This window comes from Palaemon carinicauda, chromosome 8, assembly GCF_036898095.1.
Source record: "Palaemon carinicauda isolate YSFRI2023 chromosome 8, ASM3689809v2, whole genome shotgun sequence".
Classification (NCBI taxonomy): domain Eukaryota; kingdom Metazoa; phylum Arthropoda; class Malacostraca; order Decapoda; family Palaemonidae; genus Palaemon; species Palaemon carinicauda.
In genome coordinates, this window is record NC_090732.1 from 103,938,897 (window position 1) to 103,951,752 (window position 12,856).

A 12,856-nucleotide genomic window follows, 5' to 3' on the forward strand; every position below is an offset into this window, starting at 1 on the left:
ATATCTAACTAAGGCAAGTGACTCCTGCTTGCCCAAAGTGATTCTAGTAATATCCTCCACCAGGCATTTAGAGTAGAAGCCGAAGAGACATCTTTTCCATCACCTTAAACCCAATCTGTCATCCTGCTGCCAGTGACTTCGAGAGTTAGGGGTGCAGTTCCTCCACACCCAAATTTCTTGTTACTCCACAAGTTTGTTCATCCCCTTATACTCGTATAATTGTTGGCAAACTTGGATTGCGAAGATATACAGCCTAGCACAGTTTTTACTGCCCAGCATGGTTTATACCGCCTAGATTTAGAAAATGTAGGAATTAATATTATGGAATGCCTTAACAACTTAAGATTTTCAGATGACATAGTTGTGTTTAGTGAAGCATGAGAGCAATTACATAAGATGATAGAAGATTTGAATAGAGAAAGCAGAAATGTAGGACTGAAAATGAATAGGAGTAAAACTAAGATAATGTTCAATTATAATGCAGAGACAACAAATAAGAGTTATGGACAAACCTCTAGAGATTGTTATTGAATATACCAACATTAAAATAGATTTTTGATTATATAAACTATAAAGACTTAAAAAAAAATAGAGGAAGAGAAATAAGATAGAATAGTGTGCCAATGTGTATCTTTAAGCCATAGATACCCCAAGACACTTGAAGGCTATGTCACTACCCAAGACTAGAGAACAGTGATTTGATTTTGGAGTGTCCTCATGGAAGAGCTACTTACCATAACTAAAGAGTCTCTTTTACGCCTACCAAGAGGAAAGTAGCCACTGAATAATTACAATCCAGTAGGTAACCCTTTGAGCGAAGAAGAATTGTTTTTGCCAGATGTATGAGGACGGAGAAGAATGTGAAAAGAATAGGCCAGACCATTTGGTCTATGAGTAGACAAAGAAAAATGAGCTGTAACCAGAGAGATGGATCCAGTGTAGTACTGTCTGGCCAGTCAAAGGATCCAATAACATTCTAGCAGTATTATCTCAATGGGCGGCTGGTGCCCAGTGCGATTATTGTGGTGAAGATGATATACACTAGTCTATTTCAAATTATGTGATAGAAATTTAGTTTTTGTAAACACTAGCCTAGAGTAACAATGAAAAACAATTAAGCTGGCATGAAAAGTAAATGAAAAAAGTCACTACGTGACAATACACGTTCTTGGTCTCGTGCAAAAACATGAGGGGCGTTCTCCTCATCTCTCATGCTCTCATGAAGTACCACTGACTGTGCGTGCTGCTGTTGTTGTGGTTATGGATGGTTGAATTAATGCCTCAATTCTCGTGGAGCATCGTGGTTTGGCACACAGGGAACAACTTATATAATTGCATTTTGGATCAGCCAATGCAAATATAGTAATCCCACTTGCCAATGTACCAATTCAGGGGGCTGCCCTTGTCCTTTTTTTTAAAGCTGGTTATGCCAGCTGGTGTAATATAACCTACCTGAACTTCAATTCATAACTATCGTAACATTGTCAATTTTTATTTTCCTTATTAAAAGGTTTTTGACCATTTCCCATCTACAAAATTAATTAACATCTGTTGTCTGTCCCCTTCTCTATAAGATAAGAAGGAAAAAAAAATGTTACCAAGGACCCAAGTCTAATTTTTTTGACATGTTCTTAGTTTAAAAACTAAATGCATGCATCTGAACACACATATTACCAAAACAGAGGAGCAGTGAAATTGTTAATTTGCTAGCAAAGTGAGCTACAACAGAACAAAAACCATCCGAGGGATGTTATATGAATTATAGATAATTATGGTACTGTAATTTCCAGCCATTTAATAAACCATATACTGTACTGTACATTTCCAACTGTTATAAAAAAAAAAGTCATGAACATGTGGCCAGAAATGGATAAAACACAAGATAGTAGAGGAATATATGGTTTGTGTATTTGCTTGAAGATTAAAGTATCAAACTTTGTTGAGCTTCTCATTGTAGAATACTATGTACAGCAGTGTGATATAATTTACTTTCATTTTATCTTTAAAAGCATTAGATTAAACATTAACCTATAATACTGTTAACAAGAATTCATGAAATATGCAGCTCAGTAATTGTTCAACTTAATGCAACAGAACCAACAGTGCTTCAGTCGGAATAAAGTTACAGTACTGAATGGCTTTGAGAGGTATACAGAGCTTTCAAAGGTAGCTTATTATTATTATTATTATTATTATTATTATTATTATTATTATTATTATTATTATTATTATTATTATTACTTGCTAAGCTACAAACCAAGTTGGAAAAGCAGGATGTTATAAACCCTAGGGCTCCAACCTAGGAAGTAGCTCCGTGAGGAAAGGAAATAAGGGAAAACTTCAAGAGAAGTTTAAGAACAATAACATTTAAAGTAAATCTTTCATTAATAAACTATAACAACTTGAAAATAACAAGTCTAAAAATTTCAAAATAATGAGAGGAAGTGAATCAAGATCATGCTGTGTGTTTGAGTGTACCCTCAAGCAAGAGATCTCTGACTCAAGACAGTTATTATTATTATTATTGATACTTGCCAAGCTACAACCCCAGTTGGAAAAGCAGAATGCTATAAGCCCAGGGGCCCCAACAGGGAAAACAGCCCAGTGAGGAAAGGAAAGAAGGAAAAAATAAAATATTTAAGAAGAGTAATAACATTAAAATAAATATATCTTACATAAACTATAAAAACTTTAACAAAACAAGAGGAAGAGGAATGAGATAGAATAGCGTGCCCGAGTGTACCCTCAAGTAAGAGAACTCTAACCCAAGACAGTGAAAGACCATGGTACAGAGGCTATGGCACTACACAAGACTAGAGAACAATGGTTTAATTTTGGAGTGTCCTTCTCCTAGAAGAGCTGCTTACCATAGCTAAAGAGTCTCTTCTACCCTTACCAAGAGGAAAGTGGCCACTGGACAATTATTTGACAAAATTGTTTGGCAATCTCAGTGTTGTCAGGTGTATGTGGATAGACGAGAATCTGTAAAGAATAGGCCAGACTATTTGGTGTATGTGTAGGGAAGGGAAAAGTGAACCGTAACTAGAGAGAAGGATCCAATGTAGTACTGTCTGGCCAGTCAAAGGATCCAATACCTCTCTAGCGGTAGTATCTCAACGGGTGGCTAGTGCCCTGGCCAACCTACTACCATGGTACAAAGGCTATGGCACTACCCAAGACTAGAGAACAATGGTTTGATTTTGGAGTGTCCTTCTCCTAGAAGAGCTGCTTACCATAGCTAGAGAGTCTCTTCTACCCTTACAAAGAGGAAAGTAGCCAATGAACAATTACAGTACAGTAGTTAACATCTTGAGAGAAGAATTGTTTGGTAATTTCAGTGTTGTCAAGTGTATGAGGAAAGAAGAGAATGTGTAAAGAATAGGCCAGACTATTATGTGTATGTAGCGGCAAAGATGAAATGAGCCATAACCAGAGAGACGGATCCAATGTAGTATTATTTGTCCAGTCAAAGGATCCAATATCTCTCTAGCGGTATTATCTTAATGGGTGGGTGGTGCATTGGCCAACCTACTACATATGTTTTCCTTCATCATCATTGTTGAATGTGGGCCATAAGCCCCTCAGTTTGAGGCATAGCCTCCTCAATTTTCTCGTAAAACTCAAAAATAAACTCCGGGAGAAAGGAAACGACCTTTCCGTTTTCTCTTTATTTCCTCTCTACTCTCTACTACAGATTCAAACAAAGCTTGGGGGAGCACGCAGGTCCCATGGTTCCTTTTTGTAGAAAACTTCACATAAAAAAAATAGATAACATTGTGATACAGACAAGACAAATCCATTTAACCAGCAAATCCTAAATTTCTTACTTTTATTCTCGTTAAAGCTTCCCCAAAGGTAAAAAAAATACAAATATGTGACGAAAACGGGAGAGGGGAAGTCCCGGCTCCCATCCACTCGGGAAATTAATACAGTTTTCACAATATAATCACAATTCACATGGATTACTCTTTATAATTGTAATGACCCAATCATAATAACATATCAACCTTTCAAATAAACATATTTTTCAATAAATCAACTATTTCGATAATGTCAACAAACCTGGGTGCGTTCTCATTGGACAAACACTACACTTACCAGCGTAAACGAACGTTGGGTGCGTTTTCATAGGACAAACAAACCAACATTTAACATCCTCCCCACCATAGGAGTGTCTCAACACTCCTATCATCATCAGAGCCTTCCAAGGCTATCTTATTACCTTAATCTACAAGTCAAGTTTAATAGGAACCTTAATAGGTCTTCCCTTTCGGGACTTACCAACATTAGACACTAAGGGTGATTCTACAGGCTCCTGTCTAAGATTCTCAAGTCTCTCCTCCTGGGAATTACTACCCATTTCACCTTTCAAATCTGTTATTTCTAGATTATACAAATTTTGCACAGGTCTGGATATAAATCCACGTTTGGTTTTAACCTCAACACTTCTAACAACCCCATCTTTTCCAGGATACAACTTAGTAATAACTCCAAGAGGCCACCTTAACCTTGGCACCCGTTCATCCTTTACTAGTACAACAGAACCCTCTTTAAGGTTACAATTTGGCTTGAACCCCTTCACCATACAAGGCAGGTTTCTAAGATACTCAGTCTGCCATATTCTCCAAAATTTGTCTAACTGACCCAGACGCACAGCTTCTCTTACACACAAATCCTTTGAGGATACACCACAGTCTGGATCATCTACTAACTCTAACTGAAAACCTGCAGAACGGCCAATTAGGAAATGGGAAGGGGTAAGAGGATTTGCGATATCAGGTTCCTCACCTACAAATGTCAAGGGTCTAGAATTAATACAAGCTTCCACCTCATGAAGTGTAGTCTCTAATTCACTCTTGGACAAAGAATTAGTGCCCAATGTTTTCCTCAGTGCAACTTTCACAGATCTAATGAGGCGTTCCCACCAGCCTCCCCACCAAGGAGCATTAGGTACAATAAACTTCCATTGGGGCGTCAACGAGCCATAATGTTCTCTTAACAGGTTGGAGATACTCACAAAGGTTCTAGCATTGTCAGAGTAGAACACTGTTGGAACACCCCGTCTAGCTACAAACCGTCTAATGGCCAAATTACAATCAACAACCGAAAGAGACTCGGTGAGCTCTAAATGAACAGCTCGAATGACAGCACAGGTAAAAAGAAGTATATACAATTTCTTGGATGGAAAATCAATACAAAATAAAGGACCAGCAAAATCCAGACCTGTAACCGTGAATGGAGGAGCCGACTTAACTCTCAACTCGGGAAGTGGCCCCACAGGCTGGGAACAAGCAGAGGCATCACAACGCCGACAAGCCACACATTCTCGACAAACCTTCTTTGCAATCTGACGAAGGCGAATGATCCAGTAACTGTTTCGTAAAGTGGATACAAGTGTAGCAACACCAGCATGCTTGAGCAACCTATGCTGGAAACGAACTAACAGTAAAGCAATGTGGGTACCAGGAATTATTATAGGGTGCTTACTCTCAAAACTCAAGTCTGCATTCTCTAAGCGCCCTTTTATTCTCAGTAGCCCATCCTCATCTAGGTAAGGATCAAGTTTAATCAAGGAAGAACCCCTTGGGAGGGGGAGAGATCTACTCAGAGCATTTACTTCCTTTGCAAAGGCCTCTCGTTGCACAAAGTACAGCAGTTGTACCTTAGCCTTCGTCAATTCTCCATAGGTTAAAGGTCCACTTAATTTGCGGGACGAAGGTCTGCAACTCCCAACAAATCTCAGTACCCAACCTACTACATTAAGGGCCTTTGTAAAGGAACTCCATCGGGTGAATTCAAATAAGGGCGGCTCATTTTCAACTGCAACACAAACTGTGTCAGTATCACATATCTCTTCTGAAGGAATGTCCGCCCCCCTGCCTTCCTGATGAGGGAGCGGGGAGGAACAGAGCCAAGGAGGACCCTTCAGCCAAATATCAGACTGCAAAAGCTGCTCAGCAAAAACACCTCGAGATACAAGATCCGCTGGGTTGTCCTTGCCTGGACAATGCTGCCAACATGAAGGAGGTGTCAAATGTTGAATCTCAACAACCCTGTTAGCCACAAAGGTTTTCCATCTATTGGGGTCCCCCTTTATCCAAGCTAGGGCTACTGTGGAATCCGTCCAACATTGAACAGAAACCTCTTTACCCAGCTGCAAGGCGGACGTCACAAACACTCTCAGGCACTCTCACATAAACACAAGCACCATAACCCTTTTCTGAAGCATCACTAAATGCATGGAATTGAACATTAGGAATTTCCTTAAAGGGTGACTCAGAAAACAAGTACCGATCTACTCTAAATGACTCTGGTGCAGAAAATCCTACAACCCATAATTTAACTCTGCCTTGCATAGCCTCGGGTAATAGCTCATCCCAATCTAAACCTAATCTCCAGATTTCTTGAAACAGTATTTTTGCATGCATAACAAACGGACATATGAGCCCCAAGGGATCAAAACACCGAGCTATGAGGCTTAGCACATTTCTTTTGGTACAAACAATATCTCCAAAGGGGTCCAGGTTCTCAACCTTAAAGGTAAAACAGTCAGGGGAGGATACCCAGTGGAGGCCTAGAACCTTGACACTCTCTTCACTAGAACCTTCAGTTATAGTTAAAGTCTTACAATTAGAAGTACACTTTGACAATGACATACCAGCCTCCTGCAGGATACCATAGGCTTCTTCAAATCTTAAACTTGCTTCTGCGGGACTATCAGCCCCAGATAGCCAATCGTCTACATACAGATTCGCATACAGTTCAGAAACCACCTCTGTGAGAGGGTATTTCTTTAAATGAAATTTTAAGGTGGCATTTAATAAAAATGGACTACTCTTATTACCAAAGGGCATTCTTATAAATCTGAAATGTTTAACATTGTTCCCCTCTTTCAACAAAAACCTATGAACATCACGGTCCTCCCTTCTTACCTTTATTTGAAGAAAAGCCTTTGTAATATCAGCTGTTAAGGCCACCCTCCACCTTCTAAATCTTAACAACACCTCAACTAAATCAGGGTTGAGTGAAGGACCACTTTCTAAACAATCATTCAGAGATACTCCATTACTGCCACGTGCAGATCCATCAAAAACAGGCCTCACCTTGGTGGTTAGGCTCCCTTCCCGTACCACAGGCCGATGAGGCAAATAAAATATAGGATACCCACCTTCCCGTTGATGGGAAGGAATTTCTTCAATAATACCCTCCTTTTCATACTCATTAAACACCTTAAAATACTTTTCCTGCAGACAGGGGTTTTTACCTAACCTATTATAGAGACCTTCCAATCTTCTCAAAGCATGATGTTCATTATTGATCAAATCTAATTTCATATTCTCAGATTTCCATGGTAGGGCCACTTCATAGCGACCATCTTTAAAACTTACCAAATTCTCAAATTGAACCAAGACTGGGTCAGGGTTCATCGCCTCAGAATGTAGTTCGTTGGGTTTTATGCCAACAGACTCTAGATCCCAAAATTGACTCAAACTACACTCTTGTACATTCTCAATTGCTAACAATTGTACACTTACACCAATATTACCTTCAGACCTATTAAAGGATCCGGACAAAATCCAACCAAAAATTGTCTCCTGGGCCACAAGCCCGTCATTATACATAACCTGGTTGGGGATCATCATCTTCCAATATAAATCAAGGCCTATCAACATATCAATATGTAAATTTCGATGGGATCCATACTCATCGATCAACTTAAGGTGAGAAAAAGGTTCTAAACACTTAGGGTCCACTTTGGACCTAGATAACGGAGGACAAATTACATCAATCTCAGCAACCTTAAAACTATATTTGTGATCATTTGCCCCTACACTCATTATTTCATAAATACTACACAAATCTGCCTTAGAGGCTTTCCCTCCACCAAAGGCAGAAAATGATAAATACTCAGAAGTCAGCCACTTAGGCTTGACCCGTTTGACCAGTTCCCTTGAAATGTAAGACCGATCTGACCCTGTATCAAACATTACAGTAGCAAATGTGATACCCTGATGGCCTACTACCCTGACTTGGGCCGTCTGCAATACACAACACCTTGAATTAACCTCGTTTTTCACCTCACAAGGTGCTACCCCCACATGGGTCACAGAATTTGACCCCTCTTGCACTCCCTCTACTACAGGGTTATTTTCACTAGCTGTTACGGAGGGTTTTGTTTCAGATCTCCGACATACAAGGGAGTTGTGATTCCCAGTCTTGCACTTTGAACACTTAGCCCAACAGGCCTTGGCATAATGGCTTTTAGATAAACACTTAAAACACAAACGCCGATTACGCACGGCTTCTTCTCTTTCTGCAAGGGGGAGCTTAGTTATACCTAAACACCTTTCACTGGGATGCAGCTTTCCACAGAATGCGCAAAACGTCTTCGAACCACTTTCTTCTGATGAAGTTTGAAGGGCAGAGGCTGAACTGGGAGTGTGCTTTTTAGTCCGTCGTTCTACACTGGGTTCCTCGGATTTTCCAAGGCTTAGTCTCTTGATAGCCTCTGCCCTCTCTCTGCCTTCCACTTCTCGTTGCAAGAACTTCAGCAATCCGTCGAGATCTCTTTTCCGTCCACTACGCGACCAGTCCAACCTTATGTCATGAGGTAACAGAGCAAGGATCATAGGCACCAAGATCCGCCCGTACTGTTCACCTCCAACTCCAAGGGCCTCCAAACTGCGCACATGGCCTACTAACTCATCCTGTAATTTCCGCAAAGAGGACGTGTGAATTTCAGTCCTTGCGCTCCTAGATGAGCTAAGTTGCATTAGGGCTTGAAGGTGAGCTGATATAATGTTTTCTGGATCGCCATACCTTTCTTCTAACAACTCACAGGCTATCTTGTAATTAGCTGTTGTTTGGGTGAGGCCCTGTAGTACACCCCTAGCCTCACCCTCTAAAACAGATTGAAGATACATAAATTTGGAAACAAGAGGCATAGGCTGATCGTCCACAAGTGCCATAAATTGGTCCCAAAATGGCCGCCACTCTGTTATTTTCCCGCCAAATTTCACTAGCTGGAGTTTAGGCAATTGCACACTAAAACCCTCATTACCGACTTCACTGCCTGAATTAATATCTTCACTGGACCTATTAGCAACCAAGTTTCTGTCCTTGCCCAGCCTCTCTAAGGTAGCTGCTGCTTCAGTACGGATTTTTCTTACCTCTTGAAGAAAATGGTGGTCTTCAAGTATTCTTCTCTGGAGCTCGTCAACATCCTCTATAGAATTCTGGTCTCGCTGAATTATTTCTTCCCAGTCGGCCTTCTTATTATCGTAGTCTTTTACGAGACTTGTAATTTCATGCCAGGTCGGATTACCGGCCATGGCTCTGGTCAAATCTTCTGAGGCACAACGCAGCCATATTGTTGCCTTCTCTCTCTGTAGCACTGCTCTCCTAAGTTGATTTATGTCGTTGGGGAATCCAGTAAATTCAGCCTCGCTCTCATCTGATTCCCGGGTCTGGGCACCATGTTGAATGTGGGCCATAAGCCCCTCAGTTTGAGGCATAGCCTCCTCAATTTTCTCGTAAAACTCAAAAATAAACTCCGGGAGAAAGGAAACGACCTTTCCGTTTTCTCTTTATTTCCTCTCTACTCTCTACTACAGATTCAAACAAAGCTTGGGAGAGCACGCAGGTCCCATGGTTCCTTTTTGTAGAAAACTTCACATAAAAAAAAATAGATAACATTGTGATACAGACAAGACAAATCCATTTAACCAGCAAATCCTAAATTTCTTACTTTTATTCTCGTTAAAGCTTCCCCAAAGGTAAAAAAAATACAAATATGTGACGAAAACGGGAGAGGGGAAGTCCCGGCTCCCATCCACTCGGGAAATTAATACAGTTTTCACAATATAATCACAATTCACATGGATTACTCTTTATAATTGTAATGACCCAATCATAATAACATATCAACCTTTCAAATAAACATATTTTTCAATAGATCAACTATTTCGATAATGTCAACAAACCTGGGTGCGTTCTCATTGGACAAACACTACACTTACCAGCGTAAACGAACGTTGGGTGCGTTTTCATAGGACAAACAAACCAACATTTAACAATCATCATTATCTCCTAAGTCTATTGTCGCAAAGATCCTCAGTTAGATTTCGCCATTCGTCTCTATCTTGAGCTTTTAATTTTATACTTCTCCCACTTCATACTTTATAGTTCACAACCATCTAGGCCTGGGTCTTCCAACTGTTCTAGTGCCTTGTGAGCCCAGTTGGAATTTTGGTGAACTAATCTCTTTTGGGGAGTGCAAAGAGCATGCCCAAACCATCTCCATCTACCCCTCACCATGATCCCATCCATATATGGCTTTCGTTTTATCTCTCTTATAGTTTCATTTCTAATCATGTCCTGCCATTTAGCTGGAACTAAAGTGGGCCGAATTGACGTAAACCTAGGTACTACTGTACTTGAAATGCATAATTGTATGACTAAAGAATTCTTTTGAAGACTTCATTGGTAATGTATGTATTAATAATAAGAACAAATAGCTAAACAGAAAGTTAATGTTATCTGTGAAGATAATGAAATCTGAACTTGGATATCAAAAGATAAAAGTGGAGATTTTGATATATCATAGATATTATTCTTAATATTAGCGTTTGTTGTAGTATGATTAGTATTATTCTAAATATGTTCATATATCTAAGTACTAAGCCAGAGTTTATTAACTTACTTAGCATTTTTTATGATTACTGTATTGTAAATTATCGTAATGAGATCAGTTACTAAGCTGACATATAAAGAAGAGAATATCTGTAATCAGGTGAAATGATGTGATAAACCTGAGTGTTATAAAATGAAAAACTATGTAACTATGTGTCCATAAATTGATGAGATATTTAGGGATGCTTACACTAAATACATTAATTATGTAATTATAGTATTTAGATCGTGGACTACCAAGTTTCTGTCCTTGATTTTGTGGACTTGAAGTGCATTATGTATCAAATGAGATGAATCAAGATTTTTGATGGCATCTAATCAAATAAATGGATTGAATATAAATTATGTGTGAATTGCTGAATTTTATTTCATCTTATTGCAGCCATTTTTCTGCTATTAGTGTTTTTCTTTTGAGAAAAGGAAGGGAATATTAAAAAGTATCATGCCAATTGAGTTATTTTGAAACTTGCATTATCATATTTGCTCAGTAATATCCTATTGTTTAACCTTAGTATGCTCAGTGACCTGTACATACTACTATTACTAATTATTACTATCATTCTATCCAACGAGTTCAAATAGAGTTTCAGCTTGTGGAGAGGTCACTTTAAAATCCTGGTTATTCATGCAAATATTAACACTTACTTGCACTACTCACCCACCTACTTGTACCTTGTATGCTTTATTTATCTCTCATCCTCATATAGTTTTATCATTTGTTCATTTGCTTCCCTGGAGAATAGTCATGCACCTTTTGTAGATTAGTTTAGAGATTTCAACTCTTATATAGTGCATGTGGTATATAAAAACATATTTGACGTCAAGCAGTAGATGTGAATAATAGACAAATTTGTGGACAGAAGAAGCGAGGTAAGTAATGATAGACTATCGCTCAGGACAACAGGAAAGAACTGTATGAGAGAGAGAGAGAGAGAGAGAGAGAGAGAGAGAGAGAGAGAGAGAGAGAGAGAGAGAGAGAGAGAGAGAGAGAGAGAGAGAGAGAGAGAGAGAGAGTGAGTGTGTGTGTGTGTGTGTGTAAGCCCATTGCAAGCAGGGAGAGCTCCTGAAAATAAGTAATGAGAGAGAGAGAGAGAAGAAAATTACATCTTTTGACATGACTGGTAAGTAACTTAGAAAGACAAGAAGAATAAGGCCATAGACATTAAGATATGTAAGCATGTACAGTAATCCCTTTTCCTTAGCTTTGTACATATTAATTTTAATTTTATTTTGTTCAGGAAGCAAGAAATGAACGTGTGTTCACACCACTAAACATCGACCAAGCCCTTGATGCCCGTGATGCCGTTGCCAAGGCCTTATATTCTTCCCTTTTCTCATGGTTAGTCCGTAGGATCAACCAGATCATCCACAAAGGATCAAAGAAGACTCACATTTCGATTCTGGATATTTTCGGATTTGAAGCATTCAAGGTTAGAAATGTATTCGTTTGATTTAAATTATTTATTTTTACCATTAAAGATATCACTTAAAGTGTTTATAGGATCTGATACGGGATTGAGCTGTTGCATATCAGGAGAAAGAATCATAAAATGAAGACCAAGAAGCCTTGCTTTAAAAAAAAACCCTTATGCTCCAAGTACCTGATCAGCGCCATTGATTGCCAACACGTCCAACTAATTTTCTAAGAACAACCTCCATGTTTAAGTTGGTTCAATTTCAACTTTAAATGTTATTGTTTACATATTTATCTAGTAATTTTTCATATATTTGTATTAATTTCTACTTATCTGTATGCTACCATTATTCTTACCTATACTTATATATTGTTACTACATCATTTATTTTCTGGTAATGAGAGGACCTTTATCCTTAAGAAGCACGATGGAATAAATGTAATTTTTCAATATTAATCTTACCCGATGATCATGTAGCTGTCAACTCTGTTGCCCGACAGAAATCTACGGTCGGGATACGCCAGCGATCGCTATACAGGTGGGGGTGTACACAACAGCGCCATCTGTGGTCAGGTACTCTAGTACTTCTTGTCAACACCACCTCAATTTTTCCTCTGTCGTGCCGCCGGCAAGACCTACATGGATACGCTGTTGATTCTGGAGTTATTGTTCACGATTTGGTGATGTATTTGCTCTAGAGTTTAGCCTTCGCTATTCAGGAAGCTTTAACATTAGCTTAACAAGTTTTT

The 12,856-nt window shown here is 39.1% G+C and overlaps 1 protein-coding gene across 3 annotated transcripts in view; it reads left to right on the forward strand.

Annotated features, from left to right (window-relative positions):
* Myo10A (Myosin 10A) overlaps positions 1–12,856 on the forward strand; it is a 418,782-nt gene that overhangs the window by 117,422 nt on the left and 288,504 nt on the right. For all 3 annotated transcript variants that reach the window (XM_068378794.1, XM_068378796.1, XM_068378795.1), the window contains one exon: positions 11,931–12,122. In XM_068378794.1, coding sequence (XP_068234895.1) covers positions 11,931–12,122 — 192 coding nt within the window. The remainder of the gene's footprint in view (positions 1–11,930; positions 12,123–12,856) is intronic.